Genomic DNA, 18,700 nt, shown 5'->3' with positions numbered 1-18,700 from the left:
AGTGGTGGTTGGTAAGCCAGGAAATTTCCCCCCCCCCCCCCCCCCCAATCAATGAAGTGACAAGGCAAGTCAAAGAACTTAGATCTAAGGCCGGTATGTAGTGCACATACTAAGAGACTCCCACTACAGAAAACTTCCCTAAGACAGGTCAGGGATACAGACTGGAGGTGCAGAATAGCTAAATGCGTTTCTAAAGCAGTTGGAGCTGTTTTCCTGAAACAGAGCTCCAAATCCCCCTCCATAAAAAGAAGAGTTCAATGATTAGACTAGGACTCCCTGCAGCCCCCACTAGGGGTAGCTTCGGAATTAATTCATAACTTCTTATAAACTGAACTTAGGGTACTTTCACACTAGCGTTATTCTTTTCCGGTATTGAAATCCGGTAAAGGGTCTCAATACCGGAAAAAAAAAAAAACATCATGTTTGTCCTAACGCATTCCGATTGGAAAGCAATCCGTTCAGTATGCATCAGGATGTCTTCCATTCCGTTCCTTTTACGGTTTTTGACTGGACAAAATACCGGTATTTTTTCCAGACAAAATACCGGAACAATACCGCACTTGAATTAATTTTCATAGAGATGTATTAATGCCAAGTGTTGTGGAAATTGCTGCATCAACGGATCCGGTTTTCCGGTCTGCGCATGCTCCGGGACATAGGAGGTGCTATTTTTCGCTTTTGATCTTAGGAAAAATTTAAATACCGGATCCGTTATTCTGCATGAGACGGATCCGGTATATCACCGGATCCGTCTAACAGATCCGGAAAACAAGGGTATCCGTTTGTATACAGTTTGCTGGATCCTGCAACGGAACCGCCTGCCGGATTCTAACAACACTAGTGTGAAAGTACCCTAAGGTGTAATAAAGCAGTAACCTCCCTCTAGTGGCTGCAGGTAGACAGCAATTTGTAGAAGGAATGGATTGTAAGCCGTGTCCGAGAAACAGAGTTTTAAACCACTACAAAGCTTTGGACACTTTACAGTTGCTTCATTTTGGGAGTCATTGGATATTCAGGCTTGGATTGACCCAAATTAAATCAAAATTAAAATATGGATATCCTCTTTAAATAAGATGGAGCAAATATATTTCTGCAGAAATAAATAATAAATCTTAAAGGAAACCCATCACCAGAGCCTTTAAAGAGTCACACAATTTCTTTTTATTTAATAGAGAATGTTAACAGCAAATTACTAAATCGCTTCATTTTAAAAATCTGCCTGCATCCACCTGAAAAAGTTCTAAAGTCATGTCCACTAGGGGTCTCACTTTTACCCAATTTGCAGTCCACTACCTGCTGTCAGGCAAGATCTATCTCTAGACTCAAAAGACGGCTCACAAGAAATGAGGGAGTGACAGCTAGCCGAGATCCTGAGCCTGATAAAATAACCGCTTCTACAACTTGAGTATTATAGTAGAGTCCTGCATAGGACATGTTCTACATTTTTTGCAGGGCTGCGGAATGCACATACGGATGGGGACAGCGGGCATTTTTTGATGCCCCTTTGAAATCAGTGGGTCCGCATCTGATCTGCAAAAATACACTCATGTGAATGGGGCCCAAGTGTGATCTCCCCCTTTCTGAGACCTCCAGAGCTGAAATCAAACATAGTACAGTTCTGGCAGACTTAACAGGAGGGATATGCCCCCTGCTTCTGAGTGAAATGCATCTCGCTGTGCAGTGAAAAAGACTTTCGAGAAGCACCAAAAAAAAAAAAAACTCTTCCTTCACAGTTATGATAAAAAAATATTTTATTTTTTTTTAAAAAGGGCACGTTTAAATCAGGACATATTAAAAATATTGTACCAAAGCTAAACTAATAGGGAACTTGCATGCACTAAATGAATCCTAGAGTAGCAGAAGAACTCTGCCTTTGCTAAGAAACCTCTTCATGGGTCACATCTGGGACCTCAGGCTCACATAGGGTGAGGAGCATAAAAATGATATGCAATATGATGCAGTCTACAAATCAGATCCACTTTTAGACTTAACCACACGTCTATTATTATCATTACTATTAATTGATTATTACATACAATGAACGATTCATAACAGAAGCAGAGACATTGATTAGTTGAAGCACAAGAGTTACACTTTTACATACAGAAGACATTGACGCCATGCCAGACGAGCCACTAAGATTGGTTAGAGAGCTTGGGCTCTTCTTGTGTCTGCCAATGTGAAAACTGCTTTCTGATGCGGAATCTGTCTCTCTGCCATCAGTCTAGAAGACATCACATGTGAAGGGTTATTGGACATATTCAACAACAAGACAGGTTACAAGGAGACATGGTGGCTTCATGCAGACTGAAGAGCCTAAAGGACCAGTCGCTGAGGCACAGGCAGCAACGTCCTGTTATACACTTACTACTGGACCAGAGGCTTGCAGATTACCTGGGACCCATGTATGGCAGCATTAAGTGTCAGGTTATGGTAAAACGGCCGATAAGAAGTGTAATATATATATATATTCATTATATAGAATGGTGTAGATTAGTGGCTCCAAATTCTGCTAAATAATTCAAGGGGTTTTCCAGCTTTGTGTAATCAAACCTTAAAAGGGTTGTCCTAGATTTTATGTCAATATCTGATCAGTTGGGGTGCAACTCCCAACACTGCCGAGGCCTGGTCACAACTCACCAAGCACAGCGCCATACCTCATATAGTGGCTGTGCTTGGTATTGCACCGATTAACAGGACATCACTGGCCTAAGAAAAGGCTACTGCACTTCAAACAGCTGATTGGTGGGGGTGCTGGGGCTACAACCCCCACTGATCAGATATTGGTGGTGACCTATCCTGAAAATAGGCCATCAAATCCCAGGACAACCCCTTTAAAGGGGGTGGTCCTCTTTGTAAATTATCTTTTGTTTCAATAGTTCCCGAGTAATAAGAGCGCCTATTGAAATTAATGATTTAAAAATAGGCTAGTAAAACCCATTTTCATACACCCGATTAGGGAAGTTTATGTTAATGGTGGTGTCCCTGTTCAGGATCCTTGGTCAGGGAGGTGAGCAAACACTGCCAGGTTCTCCACAGATCATAGCTGATCGCTGGAGGTCCAGGAGGAGGACACTGATCAGCTTATTGACAAGGGACCCTTTTAGCAAGTAGGGACTGTGCAAATGCAGAGAACCCTTTTTGTTAATGCATGTATGTATATGGACCTCCAGAGTGAGTTTTTCAGGATCTCTGCCTGCTGTCAGTGGATGGAAGCATTCAGAATTTACATTTCAGAATCTGAACACCCACAAGCGAAGGGCTTGATACGGTGTGTCAGAACGGACATGATCGGGGCTGGTCAGCCTCTGAATTGGAGCATAAGGCTGGTTTCAGGTGGTTGTAATAAGACCATATTTAACCATTCATATTATGGATTAGACCTGGACATGCACTGTACCCCATGGAGGGGGGTTGTTCCAGGTATTGCTGTAGTAATAGGAAGATTACACGTGCGATATATCGGTCTTAGGTTTACATTCAGTGCACTTTGTCCAACTGTGTGTGCATCTAATGTACTGTATGTGTATTCTGGGCTATATTTTAGGACATGCAATACATGCACAGACATATGTAAAGCCAATGGAAACAATGAAGGATCAGGGGTTAGCCCTTCATTCAGTTAGGTGACAACAAAGACTTATATACCAGGAGGAAAGGGGAGGGTTATGCAGTTACATAGTCAATCAGATTGTCTACCGTCATTTTATATAAATCAGCAAATCAATCATTAAATCTGACATTTACAAAGCGAAGATAAGTTTATAAGGCTAGGGCTACACGACGACAAAAAGTCGCGCAAAACATAGTGCACAACTACACTGCAACATTGATGTCTCGCGACAATTTTTATAATGATAGTCTACGGTGTCGCACTGCGACATGACAGTCGCAGAAAAATCCACCTTGGATGGATTTTTTGCTACGGTCGCAGGTGCAGTGCGACACCATAGACTATCATTATAAAAATTGTCGCGCAACACATGTCGTCGTGTAGCCCTAGCCTAAAAGACAAACCACCTAAGGCTCGATATAAGAAGTCATGGCATTGCCTGCAAGGCATAGTGATATTGCTCCTCCAAGCTGGACATACATTTGAGATAATGATTGGCTGCACTGCGGCTGATCAGTGGTCCATGAGATCGTTTGTATGAACGATCCCACCAACTGAACTGCCCGACCAGGGAGTCAGACTCCCCGATGCTAGAGCACAATGGCAAGGGATCAGCTGAATTCAGCCAATCATGTCATCGACATGCAGTTTTGGCCATTAAACGACCAAAGTTTTTCCTTTCATCTCTATGGGACTTTCCGAAAGAGCTGAGCTCAACTATTTTTGAAACTCCCATAGAAGTAAATAGCGAGCATGCGCTGTACACAACCTTTCACTTTGGAGTTCCCATTCTAGAGGAAGGCACGGGTCTCGGACGTGGTACGCCGCTCCCATCTGACATTTGTGGCATATCCTAGCGATATGCCACCAATTTCTGAGACGAGACAACCCCTTTAAATTTAAAGTAAGGTTCTATTAACCATATATAAAAAGAGTACAGAAACGGTGTAAAGATACAGGAATTAAATGTAAGGACTTACATCGTCTTGAAGGAAAGCCGGCACAGACTGACTCATCCGCTTAAATTTTTCAGCATTTTCTGGGAATGAGTTTTCCGTAGGACCTAAAAAAAAAAAAAAATATAATAAGAAAAGGTTATTCTTTGATTTGTCTGACGTATTACACAGTCTTCATCCTAATGATCACTCCGTATGTAAGAACAGTCGAGCCATTCAGATTTGAATGGAAGTGGAGGCACTTTAAAGACATACTCCACATCGATTTTCTTTTGTATATGTGCAATTGTGTCTGTGAGCGGAGACTCGCAGCCTTTCTACGTCATAGGCTACAGATAAAGAATAGGAACCTTTTCATTCAAGCGCCGTTGCTTTCTGTCGCTGTGTTTAACATATGCCGTAAAGTAGCACCGTACTTGGGGAACAGTTTTGATATGTCATCGCAACATATCAAAGGTAAAAACGAGCGAATGGATTCATAAGAGTTCTTCATCTGCAAGGGCCTGTCCCCACTGCTGACGAAGCTCTCCTCTGACATCTCGCCCAACCCTGACGACCTCAAGTACCAGCAAAAACACAGAGGCTCTACTTCCAGAGCAGCGACAGTTCATGTGCCGTCGGCATGATATTCTCAGGGTCAGAGATATCCGGCTCTGTCAATCAAGCGGAGGGAAAGCTTTATCAGAAGCAGGGACAACCCCTCGCAGGTGAGGAACTCATTAAGATAAAACTAATGGATTCATATGAACAACATTTTATCAGTAATCAAATTTTTTGATTGGTGGGGATTTGAGCGCAGAGATCCTTGCCAGGAGAGGGAAGCACTCACATAGCATGCTTTCCATCCTCACTGTAGGAGACTGAAGCAATACGGACTCAATAGAAAGTCTATGGGCCCATCTCATTTTGGTCTCCTGCAGCAAGGAGGGAGAGAGTGCTATGTGAGCACTTCTCTTTCCTCCCACTAGAGATCAGCGGGGGTCACAGCATTTGAAACCCCACAAATCAAAAGTCACTGTGACATATTAAAAAAGTTTTCCCAAAGTACACTTGTCACTTTAACCCCTGATGTATCTGAGCCCTTGCAGAACCTTAAAGGTAATTTAATCGCGCTCCTTCAGCTGTGATTGGCTTTGCTCAGCTCTTCTTGGAGACACAAGCGGAGGTGTACAGATTCAGATCATTTCTAGTGATCTGTAGACCACTCTGCTCACCTTTCCAAGGAGAGCTGATCACAACAGAAGGAGCAGAGCACTCAGTCAAGCGTGCTCCCTCCCCCCTCGCCCTTTGGTGGGGGTTCCAAAGATCCAGCCCCCCCTCCCAATGGTTTCATAAGTTCCATTACATGCTATCCTTTAAAGCCTAGTAGCATTTGCTACCCCTTTAAAGGGGTTCTCCGGGCTTTTAATATTGGTGATAGACATAGCAGCAGGAAGAGAGACTGGAGACGGCACATGCCCACTGTTCACATAGTCTCTTCCTACAGCTGATTGGCAGGGGTCCCGGGTGGCAGACCCCCGCCGATCTGATATTGACAATCTATGCCGAGGATAGGTCATCAATATTAAAAGCCCAGAAGACTTTTCCGGCTCAGACTTTCACAAACATTATAATGAGACATTTCATAATTCTGCAACTTTACTGATAGTGATTTTTTGTATGAAATGTTCTTTAATGAATGGAAGGGAAGAAAGGATGCAGGGTGTCTGAAGGTTTTCATTCATTCAAGTCTTGGTATATCAGTAGTAATAAGTCAGAGCAACTGGATTTACCGTATATTTTTTTCTTGAGGACATTTTGCTAGTCATCCGACTGACTTTCTCAATTAGAATGGTTTGTACGAGAAATGTCTGGCATTTAATACTGGCGACTCGTGCTTCAGTCACCGAGGTAAGATGTTCATTGCATTTGCATGACTGAAACTGTTATGCGGATTAAACTGCCTTGGGAGAGGTGTTAGAACAGCATTGTAAGTGGAAAAGGACACATTTGCAGAGAAACGTTAGCATTTTAGACACAGTGGAGGACTGAAGGCGTGAAAGAAGATGGTTGTGTTAAATTAGAGAAACCAAGCTTGAATAGAGGTGGAGGATTGCAACACCTACTGTATGCCACTTACAATGCTGTTCTAACACCTCTCCCGAGGCAGTTTAATCACACCTAAATCGCTTAAGTCATGAAAATACAATCAAGTCACCAGTATTTATTGCTGGACATTTCTCGCACAAGCCATCCTAACGGAGAAAGCTAGTTGTATAACTTGCGGAACGTCTTCAAGAAAAGTCCAGTTGCTCTGACCTTTTACTACTTGCATTTAAAGGATGCAGGGGTCAAGCTGCAGATTTCTAATCTTCACAGAGTATGTCTTCTTACCTAGGGTGTCTGCTTTTTGGTTGTTCAGGTTGTTTTGATCTGTCCAGGAAAGAGCAAAAGAATGAGAAAAATGTACAAGCAACTATAGTGAGATGCGAGCCAGTACCGGAAGGGACAATGTTAGAATTAGTTTATCGTACACACAAAAGCACAAACCTCGTTGTTAGTTTAACTTTTAGGCCAATGACAGATGTGTTAACCATAACCATCAAGACCAAGATGTCTACTGTAATCCAGATTTACTGGACTACAATAGTAATGAGCGAAAACTTACCTTGCCCGGCCAGAATAGAAATACGTGATTTAGACTGGGTGGGAAAAGTCATTAGTGCTTATCCTTCATTAACTCCAGAATGGAGAATGTGATGTGGAACATGATGCGGGTGAAGTGCAGTGTACTCTGTGTCACGTCTCTACCTCAATGACAACCCAGTATGGTCTCACAGACCATTATGCAACGCCTCCCTGTGCTGTATACCCAGTTGGTCTTGCTGTGGTGCTGCTAACCTGACCATTATGCCCAACCACTAGAACCATCAATCCTTTAAAACCATGAAGCCTGATGGTTTTCTCTGCCCAGTATACCCAGTCTGTCAAATTCATACTGTTGCCCTGCAAATACTCTACTCCTTGTCCTATATACTCACCGTCATGTTTGCGGTCTTCACAAAGTTTCCCTTTCTAGCCCACCTACTACCCTTTGCCGTCCGTTAAGTAAACTAACCCAGCCATTTGTTTTCTTTGAAATAATATACCCCAGTTGCTACTCCTGCCCTGCATACCAACTGTACCACCTGCCTAGTCATTTCCCTTAAAGGGGTTGTGCCATGATTAAAAAATTAAAGTCAGACATCATATAATGAATGACAATCTCTTTCTAACAAAGTTAGAACCAGCCCTGTACCTCACATGGATCCTGAGATCTCCCCATTAATTGCACCAGCAGTTCTGCTAGCTTTATTTCAGGCTGGCAGCACAGGGAACGTGTCCTAATTTCTATGGCTCTTTCCCTAAGACAGTTTACAATTTAAACTGAGCATGTGCGACCACCTCAGTGAGATGGACAAGAAATAAGGAAAAGAACAAACAGCAGGTGGCGCTATACAGATACATTTTATCGAATAGCTCAGTGGCTATGCTAAAATTTTAATTACATGCCATTATAAAAGTATTCAGATCCAGGTGCTGGTTTGAAAAATGTAGGATTTTTTTTTATGGCACAACCAATTTAAGGGAAATTCTTTGCTAATAATATGAAGAATGCTATTCGAGCAGTTCGTTGATATTTTCAGGAACATCGTTCCATAGGTGGCCCTACATGTTAGTCTCACACATCCAATGTATTTATTCTTCTGTACTTTGTGGTAGACACCTTGTTTAGCTTTCCATCTTTGAACTTGCTCATATGGAACCAGCAGTACAGGGGCAGATAACGAGACTGATAGCAGAATGGGCTAGCGTGCTGCTTTTGTAGAAGACATTTCCACTTGTGATTATGTTCTCGAGGGTGGGTGCGTGTAGTGGACAAGGATCTAACACTCTGTAGCCATATGAATAGTGGTAATGGTTACAGCAAAAAGGTGAAAGAGGAATCTAAACTCGTGGGAAACAGAGACCCGACAAGCCAATACCTCTCGATTATGTTCAGGAGATCAGGTGTTCATGTGATGAGGGTTTTTGTCATTAGTTGGGTAGAAAAGATCATCCTGTAGCCAACAAGCCCATGGGAATCATGATGACATCAGGAGGGGAGTGTGCCGACCTTGTGGGGGGCAATGGATTGGTCACTCGTGTGACGTTACTGAGGACAAGGTTGTGTGAAGTAAACATGGATATAGCCTGTGTAGCAATCTAAATAATGGGAATGTTTACAGCAGCAGGAAAAGAGTGTGCTGATCATGTTGGAGACAGTGACCTATGTCCTCTTAGCAGAATTTTTGTGAGGAGAGGGCTGTATGAGAGGAAGAGTGTCACAGGAGTATGAGAGGAAGAGTGTCACAGGAGTATGAGAGGAAGAGTGTCACAGGAGTGAGCAGTGTTAGAATAAGCTATATGAGATGATAGCAGCAGGGGAGGAGTGTGTTGACCCTATCTTGTAAAGTAATGTAAGTATGCAAAGAGGATGGCTGTGTCAGAATAAGCGGGGAGGAATGCATCAAGGTGCATAAAAATCCCCTAGTAACACATGTGGATTTTGGTGCAGAAACCCTGAGAAATGTGCAATAAAAGCCACACGGAAAATTCTGTTTGTAAACCTGGTACCCTAATGGGGTCAAATTGATGGCAAGTCTGAAGCTAACTCGGCATGTTCACTACAGATTTGCAGAAATATCCACAGTGGAAAAATCTGCTGTGTGAGGACCTACCCTCAGATGAACACAAATTTAAAGGGGTTGGCCACTTTCTGGTTACTGTTGTCCAATGTGTTTGTGAGATTATTATATTGGCACTTACTAATATAGTCCTTGTTAAAAATCTGCACCATTTTCTATGTTTCAGAAGGCATGCCCCTTGCTTACAGGGTCTTATGTGCTGTCCACGCAAAGTTCCTGTCCCTAAAATGGCTGCTGATGGAGGCTCATGTGACAAGGCAAAGCACCTCCACGTGATGCCACCTCCATTCAAACACACTGCACCTGCCATCTTTACTTATACAATTGGGAGTTTAGTGCAGGTGCATGGTGTTTGAATGGAGGAGACATTCCATGGAGGTGATTTGCCCGGTCACATGACCCTTCATAAGCAGCCATTATATGGACAGGACCTCTGTGTGGACAGCACAAAAGACTTTGTAAAAAAAAAAAAAGGGAGCATACCTTATAAAATCTAGAAAATGGTGCAGATTTTCAACAAAGGCTATATTAAGAAGTGCCATATAGTTATCTCACATACACATTGGTCAACAGTAACCAGAAGGTGGACAACCCCTTTAAGAAATTACAGAGCACCTTAAAAAGGACATCCTGACACTATTAAAGACCTCTTTAAATGAGACCATCAGTTTGACCACCTAATAGACTGATACAATTACACTTAAATAGTATCTATTAACGATCCCCCAATGTGATAAACGGGGGAGAGATGAGGCTGAAAGAAAGTATTTCCTGGTTTTGTGGATTGACATGATCCTTTCAGTCACAGGGTGCATCACATGATCCTTTTCAGAGCAGCTGACTGGCCAAGATAGATCATGTGAAACACCATGTGACCTTACAGAACCAGGAAGAACTTTCTTATTAGCCCATATTTGGCCATTTAATGGGTGTAATTGTACCCAGTAGTATAATACTAATTAGGGTATTATGCCAATGTCCTGATTTTGATAGATCTGTTAAAATGACATGTTCCCTTTAAATGCAACAAATACTCGGGGCTTGGAGCCGGGCAGCATCTCGTATTCTCGTTCTCAAATAAATCAACTCTTAGCTGTATGAAACAAATGTTGTTAAAATATATTCCTGTTAATAATTCCTACAAGGTAAGAAAATAAATGAAAGGGGAACAAAAGGTTACTTTTTAAAAGCATTAGCCATGCGGTCCAAAAATAAGTCATTAGACATTTTCTCAATAAATACCGATCCTGGAAAACTTTTTGGTTAATAAATTAACTGTAAACTCAATAAAGACTTAGATTGAAATTTAATATTCTAGGGTCAATTCATGCGTAGGATATGACCATGGCTGTGGCTTAGCATGCCAGCACGATCAATATGGAAAGGAAAAGATGATCAATTACAAATTTGCTCATAAAAAGTGGGTTGTTTAAAGGGCGAGATGTGCAAAATTGCAAGAAGGGACATGTGGTGGTGTGAACGAGCCCACATTTTGACTTTATCTAGAGGACTTGCTCGATGTCCCCATTTTTAAGGCACCCTTACTATATTGGAAGCTTTCAAAACCTTAAATGTTCTATTATCCACTTTGGCCACTCATTGAGAAAATGCGAAATGTTTGTAAGTAAAATTTTGACTTTTGACATGCAAAGTTTGAAAGTTTTTTTGTTTTAATAGATGTGACCAGAGGCATCGGCTATAAGGCTTTAACAGAAAATACATTCTTTTACGATATACTTGTCCTATAAAAACTTTTCATTGCCAACGTCTCTGGTGACATCACAAAGTGTAGAGTCAGGAGACTCAGAAGAACACTTCATGAGAAACCTGGACTTCTACAGAGCGGTTAGTGTAACGGATATAGAGCATGTTAGCTGGTTTAGTATGGCCTTAAGAGACAGCAGACATGCTACATCCTCACTTGTACTTGTGGGGGAAACTTCCAGTACAGCTTTGTTAAGCGTTTTAGCTGTGCTCCTTTTCAGCGCGCTCAAAACGGGGTTTGAGTTATCCATACCTGTTGTAAAACAAAGTGGGTGAGCACTGTACAAAAAGGAAAAAAATAAAATTTGCTATACTCTAACATGAGAGAATTGTAAAAAATAAAATAAAAAAGCCATTAAATATAAGAACCTTTTTCATTTTTTTGTTCACACTCTCTAGCAACTTTAACCAGATACAGTACATTATATTTATAGTTTCTATAGGGAACTTTTTATTCACCAAGAATATTTTTCATGCCCCTTGTTACAGCACAGTTCATATCAGACCAACCATAGATCTGTGGTTTCCCTAAGCGGAAAACCTATAATCAGTGTAGTTTAACGTGCCGTATAGCGAGTTGCCCCCCCCCCCTCCAAAAATAAAAATAAAAAAAGTTTAGATCAAATGTCTTGGCAACATACACTGATAGCAAAAATGGTCAATATTACAAGGACTCTGTATCGATATTCTTAAGAAAAAGTTACTAGACAGAATGTACAAACCAAAATACAAACAATTAGTCCTGCAAAAGAACTGTAAAAGTTACCGCCAGACAAGCAAATGTAACAAAACACAACATAATTCTACTATAAGGAGAAAGACATAAAACCTACATTTGTTGGCATCTGAAGGAATATATTCAAAAGTGCTGAAATCTATACTTTTTGATATTTCTCTTCGATATGGTGCTTCCAGATAGAGTTCCAATGTACTCCTTCGTAAAGATCCGTTTTTTTCTTTTACAGGTGTACTCTGTCTATCAGACATGAAGGTTACTCTTGTTTCTGGAGTTCCTTCTTCATGTTTTTCATATCTGGCAGGTTCGGTTCCCTCTAGCGTATGGTCTTCTTTTTCTCCAGGAATAGTTTCAGAAATGCTGTTTCCTCTCAATGCTTGATCATTCAGCTTGGAGATGGACTCATTAAGGGTCATGTGACCAGAAGAGACATTTCCTACCAATTCCCCAGCTTCCTCATTCTTGGCCTCTTTTTGAAGTTCTTCTAAGCTTTTAGCATTCGATATTCTCTTTGGTGCTACAGTTTTCTCAATTGTTTCATTTACTTCCTGCAGCAAAATATCCGGAGCTTGAGAACCAGAAGGAGCACTTTCATCAGTCAGTGTCTCCCGATCAGCTGATATGCTCTGAGAAGACTCCAAATTTACTGTAGACGACTTGAGGAATGTTTTTTTTGGTTCACTAGAATACAAATAAACATTGGCTTCACTCTTTACCCCAGCATGCTCATTATACTCAGCCACACTGTCTGCAGTCTCCTCAAGATTAGGCTGAGAATTTTGTAACTCTTCATACAGTTGTTTAAGTTTCTCATCAAAATAACTAGAACGAGTTTTGGGTAGGACAACCGGCATCTCAATTCTTTCTATAATTTCTTTTTTGCATAGCTTTTCTGGTTGAGGAGCATTATACTTATCGTTTGGTTCAGATGATATCTCATTTACTTCAGGTTCCCTGGATAAAGAACCTTTTAGTTCAGATGCAAGTTCTTCAGAAGTTATATTTGTGACGTCACTGGAAGGTAGAGCAACCGTTTGACCAAGTGCAGTGGGGATATCAGAATATACATGCCTAATTAAACTTGTTTCAGTGAGATTGTCCTGCTGAGGCTGGGTTGTATCCTTATTCCCAATCTCTGTCTTTTTGGATGAAATATTGATTATTATAGGCTGATTGTCCTTATAGGGTCCTGATGAAACGGCCAGGACTTTGCTAAACGTTTGGGCAGGTTCGTCTATGCCCATATACTCATGTGCGGTCAGATTTCCATTTTTAAAGTCTACTGTATTCAGAGATTCATTGTACAGATTTTGTAATTTTCTATCAAAGTCACTAGGGTCATTTTTGAGCGGAGTGACAGTTTTTTCAATATTCTCATTAACAACCTCTCTCAAATCAGATGCTTCATCTTTTCCTGTAGAATACTCATTTTCTGAAAGTTCTTTGTTTTCCTGTAGAGGCTCAGCTACATTAGAAAGTACAGGTGAACCAACATCAAATCCATTTTGTTTTACAAGAAGCATTTTTCGACCCTTCTCATTCATTTCCCCATTTTCTTCATCTCGATACACACTTTGAACATCGGGACAATTTTCAAAAGTTGTGGACTGGGGCTTTTCATCTGGTGAATTAATATTTTTACCCAATAACTCACCCTGTAATGTTTTCAACCCTAGGCTAGTTTCACTTTCTGCAATCCTTTTTGGATCAACTGAATTTTCCAAAACTTTTGTAAGTGCCCTTTGCTTTTCATCAGATATGCCAGAACCTTCTTTGGCTTCACGCTTATCAGCAACTGTACTGAAGGATTTCTGATAGTTGGAGGGTATCAAACTTTTCTGAAGCACTACATCAACTGATCTTATTGGCTTCTCAGGTTTATCATTTCCACCACTAGTGTGACTAGGATTCATCTCAGTTTTGTTTACCGACTTCTGTTGGTCTTCCTTTTTACCATTTCCTCTGCTAAATTTCCTAGAAGTAGGTTCTGCATTATATGCCTGAAATTGAGAAACAGCTGATGGGTCCTGTCTAATATCATGCAAACTCGTTGCTGCTAGTCTACTTTTAGCTTTTAATATGAATGGTTCTTTGATTCTTAGGTCAGGATTGGAACCAAACTGCTTAGTGGTGTTTTCTGGGAGGGTTTGATTATTCCACTTATTGTCCGATTTATTTGATGTATTCCAGAAATGTTTTAAACTTTGGAAGGATGTGGATTTCATGCGATCTTTTAAACTTTCATTTGCACTTTCACCAAGTGAAACATGTCTTCCAGGAAGATTTTTCTCTGGGTCAGTAGATTTATCCGTTTCAAATAAAGTTTGTATTGAGTGCCGCGTTTTGAATTTTGACTTTGGATCTGCCATAGGTGCCCCTTTGTGCTCAGTCCAGTTATCATTCTCCATGGACTGTCCATCTGGTTTACCTTTCGTTGTATCTTTGTTCTTATCATTTTCCCAAAATGATTTTAGTTGATTAATAGGGGATATGGGGTCATCTTCATCCTCCACTATCACTTTTTTAAAAGTCACAAGGCTTGCACCATTCTGGTAATCGCCGTCAAAAGAATCGCTTTTTGGGGTAATTGATTCAACTGGACTAAAAGGACGTTTTATATCACTTAAGACTGGCTTTTTGGTTACATCTTGAGATGGCTTATCCCCTTCCCACAATAGTTTAATATCACTTACTCTCCTTTGTGGAATTATAGATATATCCTTCTCTGTTTTTTTGGAACTTTGGTCTTCTTTTTGTTCTAAAGTAGGAGTCAAAACCTTAGTTTGGTCTTTTACCTTATCCACTGGTGTTTCTCTTGTATCATCCTCATCCAAAGAAGCCACCTTTTCCTTCAATACACTACTCTCTTCCTTTTCAGCTTCCAAACGTTTGTCATTTTCAAATACAGAAAGTTGTGGATATTTTTGAGGGGAATCATCATTTATGGACCTACTCTGAAGTTTTCCACCTCCACTTCCACTCTTTCCAAATCCCAATAATTCAGTTAAACTTTCTTTTTCTGTTTCAGATACTTCTCCCACATCAAGTTGTGGATCTTTTTGAAGGGAATCCCCATCAAAAGAACCGCTTTTTGGAGTAGTAGATAATTCAAATGGACTAAAAGGATGCTTGACATTATTTATGATTACATCTTGAGATGTGCTGTCCCCTTCCCTCAGTGGTTCAACATCACTAGCTCTTGTTTGTGGAATGATTTCTACATCCTCACCTGTGTTTTTTAAACTTGTGTTTTCATTTTGTTCTAAAGTGGGAATCAAAAACTTAGTTTGGTCTTTTACCTTACCCACTGGTGTTTCTCCAGTGTCATCCTCATCCAATAAAGTCACCTTATGCTTCAGTTCACTACCCTCTTCCTTTTCAGCTTCCAAACTTGTTTCGTCTCTCTCAAATACACCCCCCATGGAAAATTGTGGATATTTTTTAAGTGAATCCTCATTAACTGATGAGCTACTCTGAATTTTTCCACACCCACTTCCACTCTTTCCTAACTCCAATAATTCTGTTAACCTCTCTTTGTCCGTTTCAAATACTCCTCCCACAGGAAGTTGTGGATATTCTTGAGGGGAATCACTGTCAATAGAACCACTTTTTGGAGTAATGGATAATTTGACTGGACTTAAAGGATTCTCAGTATTACTTAAGACTGGCTGTTTGGTTGCATCTTGAGATGATCTATCCCCTTCCCACAATAGTTTAATATCACTAACTCTCCTTAGTGGAATGATTGATATATCCTTCTCTATGTTTTTGGAAGTTTGGTCATTTTGTTCTAAAGTAGGAGTCAAAACCTCCTCTAGTTCTATTAGCTTACCCACTGGAGTTTCTCCTGTATCATCCTCATCCAAAGAAGCCACCTTTTCCTTTAATTCACTACCCTCTTCCTTTTCAGCTTCCAAATTGTCTTTTTCAAATACTCCACCTACAGGAGAGTGTGGATGTTTTTGAATTGAATCATCATTGACTGAACTACTCTGAATTTTTCCACACCCACTTCCACTCTTTCCTAACTCCAATAATTCTGTTAACCTCTCTTTGTCTGTTTCAAATACTCCTCCCACAGGAAGTTGTGGATATTCTTGAGGGGAATCACTGTCAATAGAACCACTTTTTGGAGTAATGGATAATTTGACTGGACTTAAAGGATTCTCAGTATTACTTAAGACTGGCTGTTTGGTTGCATCTTGAGATGATCTATCCCCTTCCCACAATAGTTTAATATCACTAACTCTCCTTAGTGGAATGATTGATATATCCTTCTCTATGTTTTTGGAAGTTTGGTCATTTTGTTCTAAAGTAGGAGTCAAAACCTCCTCTAGTTCTATTAGCTTACCCACTGGAGTTTCTCCTGTATCATCCTCATCCAAAGAAGCCACCTTTTCATTTAATTCACTACTCTCTTCCTTTTCAGCTTCCAAATTGTCTTTTTCAAATACTCCACCCACAGGAGAGTGTGGATGTTTTTGAATTGAATCATCATCATTGACTGAACTACTCTGAATTTTTCCACATCCACTTCCACTCTTTCCAAACTCCAATAATTCTGTTAAACTGTCTTTGTCTGTTTCAGATACTCCTTCCACATCAAGTGGTGGATATTCTTGAAGGGGATTGTCATTGATTGAGGTACTCAGAATTTTTCCACATCCACTTCCACTCTTTCCAAACTCCAAGGATTCTGTTAAACTTTCTTTGCCTTTTTCAAATTCTTCCAGAGGATGTTGCAGATATTTTTGAAGGGAATCTTCATTGATTGAGCTATGCAAAATTTTTCCAGATCCACTTCCGCTCTTTCCAAACTCCAAAGATTCTTTTAAAGGCATCTGATGAGGTGGAACGAATTCATCTTCTACAGAAGATAAAGAGTTTGTATTCATAATCTCTGGCTGGTCAACATCCATAGTCTTCATGTCATCTTTGGATTCCAAATTCCTAGCCATTTGGGGAGTGGGATTCATCTGTTGTGTGGCTTCACTTCCACGGACTGAATTATCAACATCATGTCTAGAGGCCTTATCTTCCAATTTGTCAGCATTAGTAATTAGCTTTTGGGGACTAGTTTTTGATTCCTCCAACAAACCCACAGATGGCATTTGGTCATCAACCGAGCCAGAACTTCGACTAAACCAATCTAGAACTTTACTTATGGACTCATCCTGTGCCTTCATGACCTCAATTGTATATTTATCTTTAGATGAACTGGAGTCACTTGGGCTGCCTGCAAGAGCTGGCTTACCTTGCTTAGAGTTTGATACTCCGGAACTGCCTGGCTTCTTATCTGAAACATAAAAAAGAAAACAAATGCCTTTCTATAATTTGGACAAATATCGGTTTCTATTCTACCTGACCTGTAGTTTCATAATGGGGCCTCACACAATTCAATCTTACACAAATACAGTAGAAGAAAAAAAAAAAACACAACACGTGTTCACTGGTCTATGTTTTAGCTTTATCTTTTTTTTTTAATCCTGGAGTTATTTTAAATTACTGAAATTAAAAATAATATACAAACTATTGACTTTGTTAAGAACAGGGCATGATCAAATGCTACAGTACAGATACAAAAATACATTTTCTAAGCTACAAAATATATACAAATGAAGGCTAATCCCTTATTAAAAAATGAAGGCTATGTCCTCCATCACAGCAATTTTTATGTTCATTAAAAATGTACTGTTTTGTATATACAGCTCCTATGCAAACCTATGTGTCTCCATTGTTACAGACTACAGATAAACTGTATATTCTGACCCCGTAGCCATACTTCCTTTCTTCAGTCTCATACGTCATGCAAACATACATCTAAATGAGTTTTCCAAGATTTTTTAGGTCATCTGCATCAGATCAGTGGGGGTCCAACTCCCAGGACCCCCACCAATCAGCTTTTTGAGAAGGCACATCGGCGCCCGGAGTAGTGGCTGTGCTTGGTATCGCAGTTGAGCTCCATTCACTTCAACAGAACTGAGTTGCCAGGGGTGGGCAACCTGGCTGTTGTGAAACTATAATTCCCAGCATGCTTCATTTATTTCTATGAGATTTCTGAGAGAAGCAGAGCAAGTATGCATGCATGCAGGGAGTTGTAGTTTCACAACAGCTGGAGTGCTGCAGGTTGCCCACCCCTGGTCCAGGCCATGTGACCGATGGACATGACATCACATTGCCCAGGCAGGGGGATGTGTCAGACCCCCTTGTACAAAAAAAAAGAGCAAGGATTTAACAAGGTAAAAAAATCTCATTTTATTAATTATAAATCACATGAACATTACAGGTGGGACTCAAAAGGGACAGAACATGGAGACTGGGCCACAAAAGGGCTCTGCAATGTGGAGAATCACAATGGGGGATAATGTGACCATATACAGCAGGTAACAGACCTGCTGTATATGGTCACATTATCCCCCATTGTGATTCTCCACATTGCAGAGCCCTTTTGTGGCCCAGTCTCCATGTTCTGTCCCTTTTGAGTCCCACCTGTAATGTTCATGTGATTTATAATTAATAAAATGAGATTTTTTTACCTTGTTAAATCCTTGCTCTTTTTTTGTACAAGTTGCAGTAAGTTGGGGAGTGAGGTTCGGTTTTTGGGTTATTGTAGGCTCTAAATGTGTCAGACCCCCACCAATCAGATACTGATGACCTATAAACAGGGACTGATTGAAAAGAGTGACTTTAGAATCAGACTACACAGAGCTTGTTTGTAGTCTGTAGCTATAGCAACACATATCTGTATAGGAGCTATGGCCCAAAAATGTAGAATATTTTTTATGAATTTGCTTCAATACTTTATAAAAATAAAATAAAATTATTGGACATGCTTTGGAGCAGTAAATAGGGGAAAAAAAATACAGAAGAGATGGACAAACTCGAAGGAACCAATATCAAATGATAAATAATGTAAAGGCCGTTC

At 40.4% G+C, this 18,700-nt stretch overlaps 1 protein-coding gene across 1 annotated transcript in view; it reads right to left on the bottom strand.

Moving 5' to 3' along the window:
- The window catches only part of SYTL2 (synaptotagmin like 2), a 67,953-nt gene that overhangs the window by 6,206 nt on the left and 43,047 nt on the right, over window positions 1-18,700 (bottom strand). The window contains exons 10-14 of the mRNA XM_040426396.1: window positions 11,873-17,071; window positions 11,197-11,292; window positions 6,943-6,981; window positions 4,594-4,676; window positions 2,105-2,224 (exon numbers count right to left, since the gene is read on the bottom strand). Of these exons, the coding sequence (XP_040282330.1) occupies window positions 2,105-2,224; window positions 4,594-4,676; window positions 6,943-6,981; window positions 11,197-11,292; window positions 11,873-17,071 (5,537 nt within the window). The remainder of the gene's footprint in view (window positions 1-2,104; window positions 2,225-4,593; window positions 4,677-6,942; window positions 6,982-11,196; window positions 11,293-11,872; window positions 17,072-18,700) is intronic.

This window comes from Bufo bufo, chromosome 3 (genome assembly GCF_905171765.1).
Source record: "Bufo bufo chromosome 3, aBufBuf1.1, whole genome shotgun sequence".
NCBI classification, from domain to species: Eukaryota; Metazoa; Chordata; class Amphibia; order Anura; family Bufonidae; genus Bufo; species Bufo bufo.
Note: the sequence above shows the minus strand (reverse complement) of the source record. Positions and strands in the feature narration are given on the sequence as shown.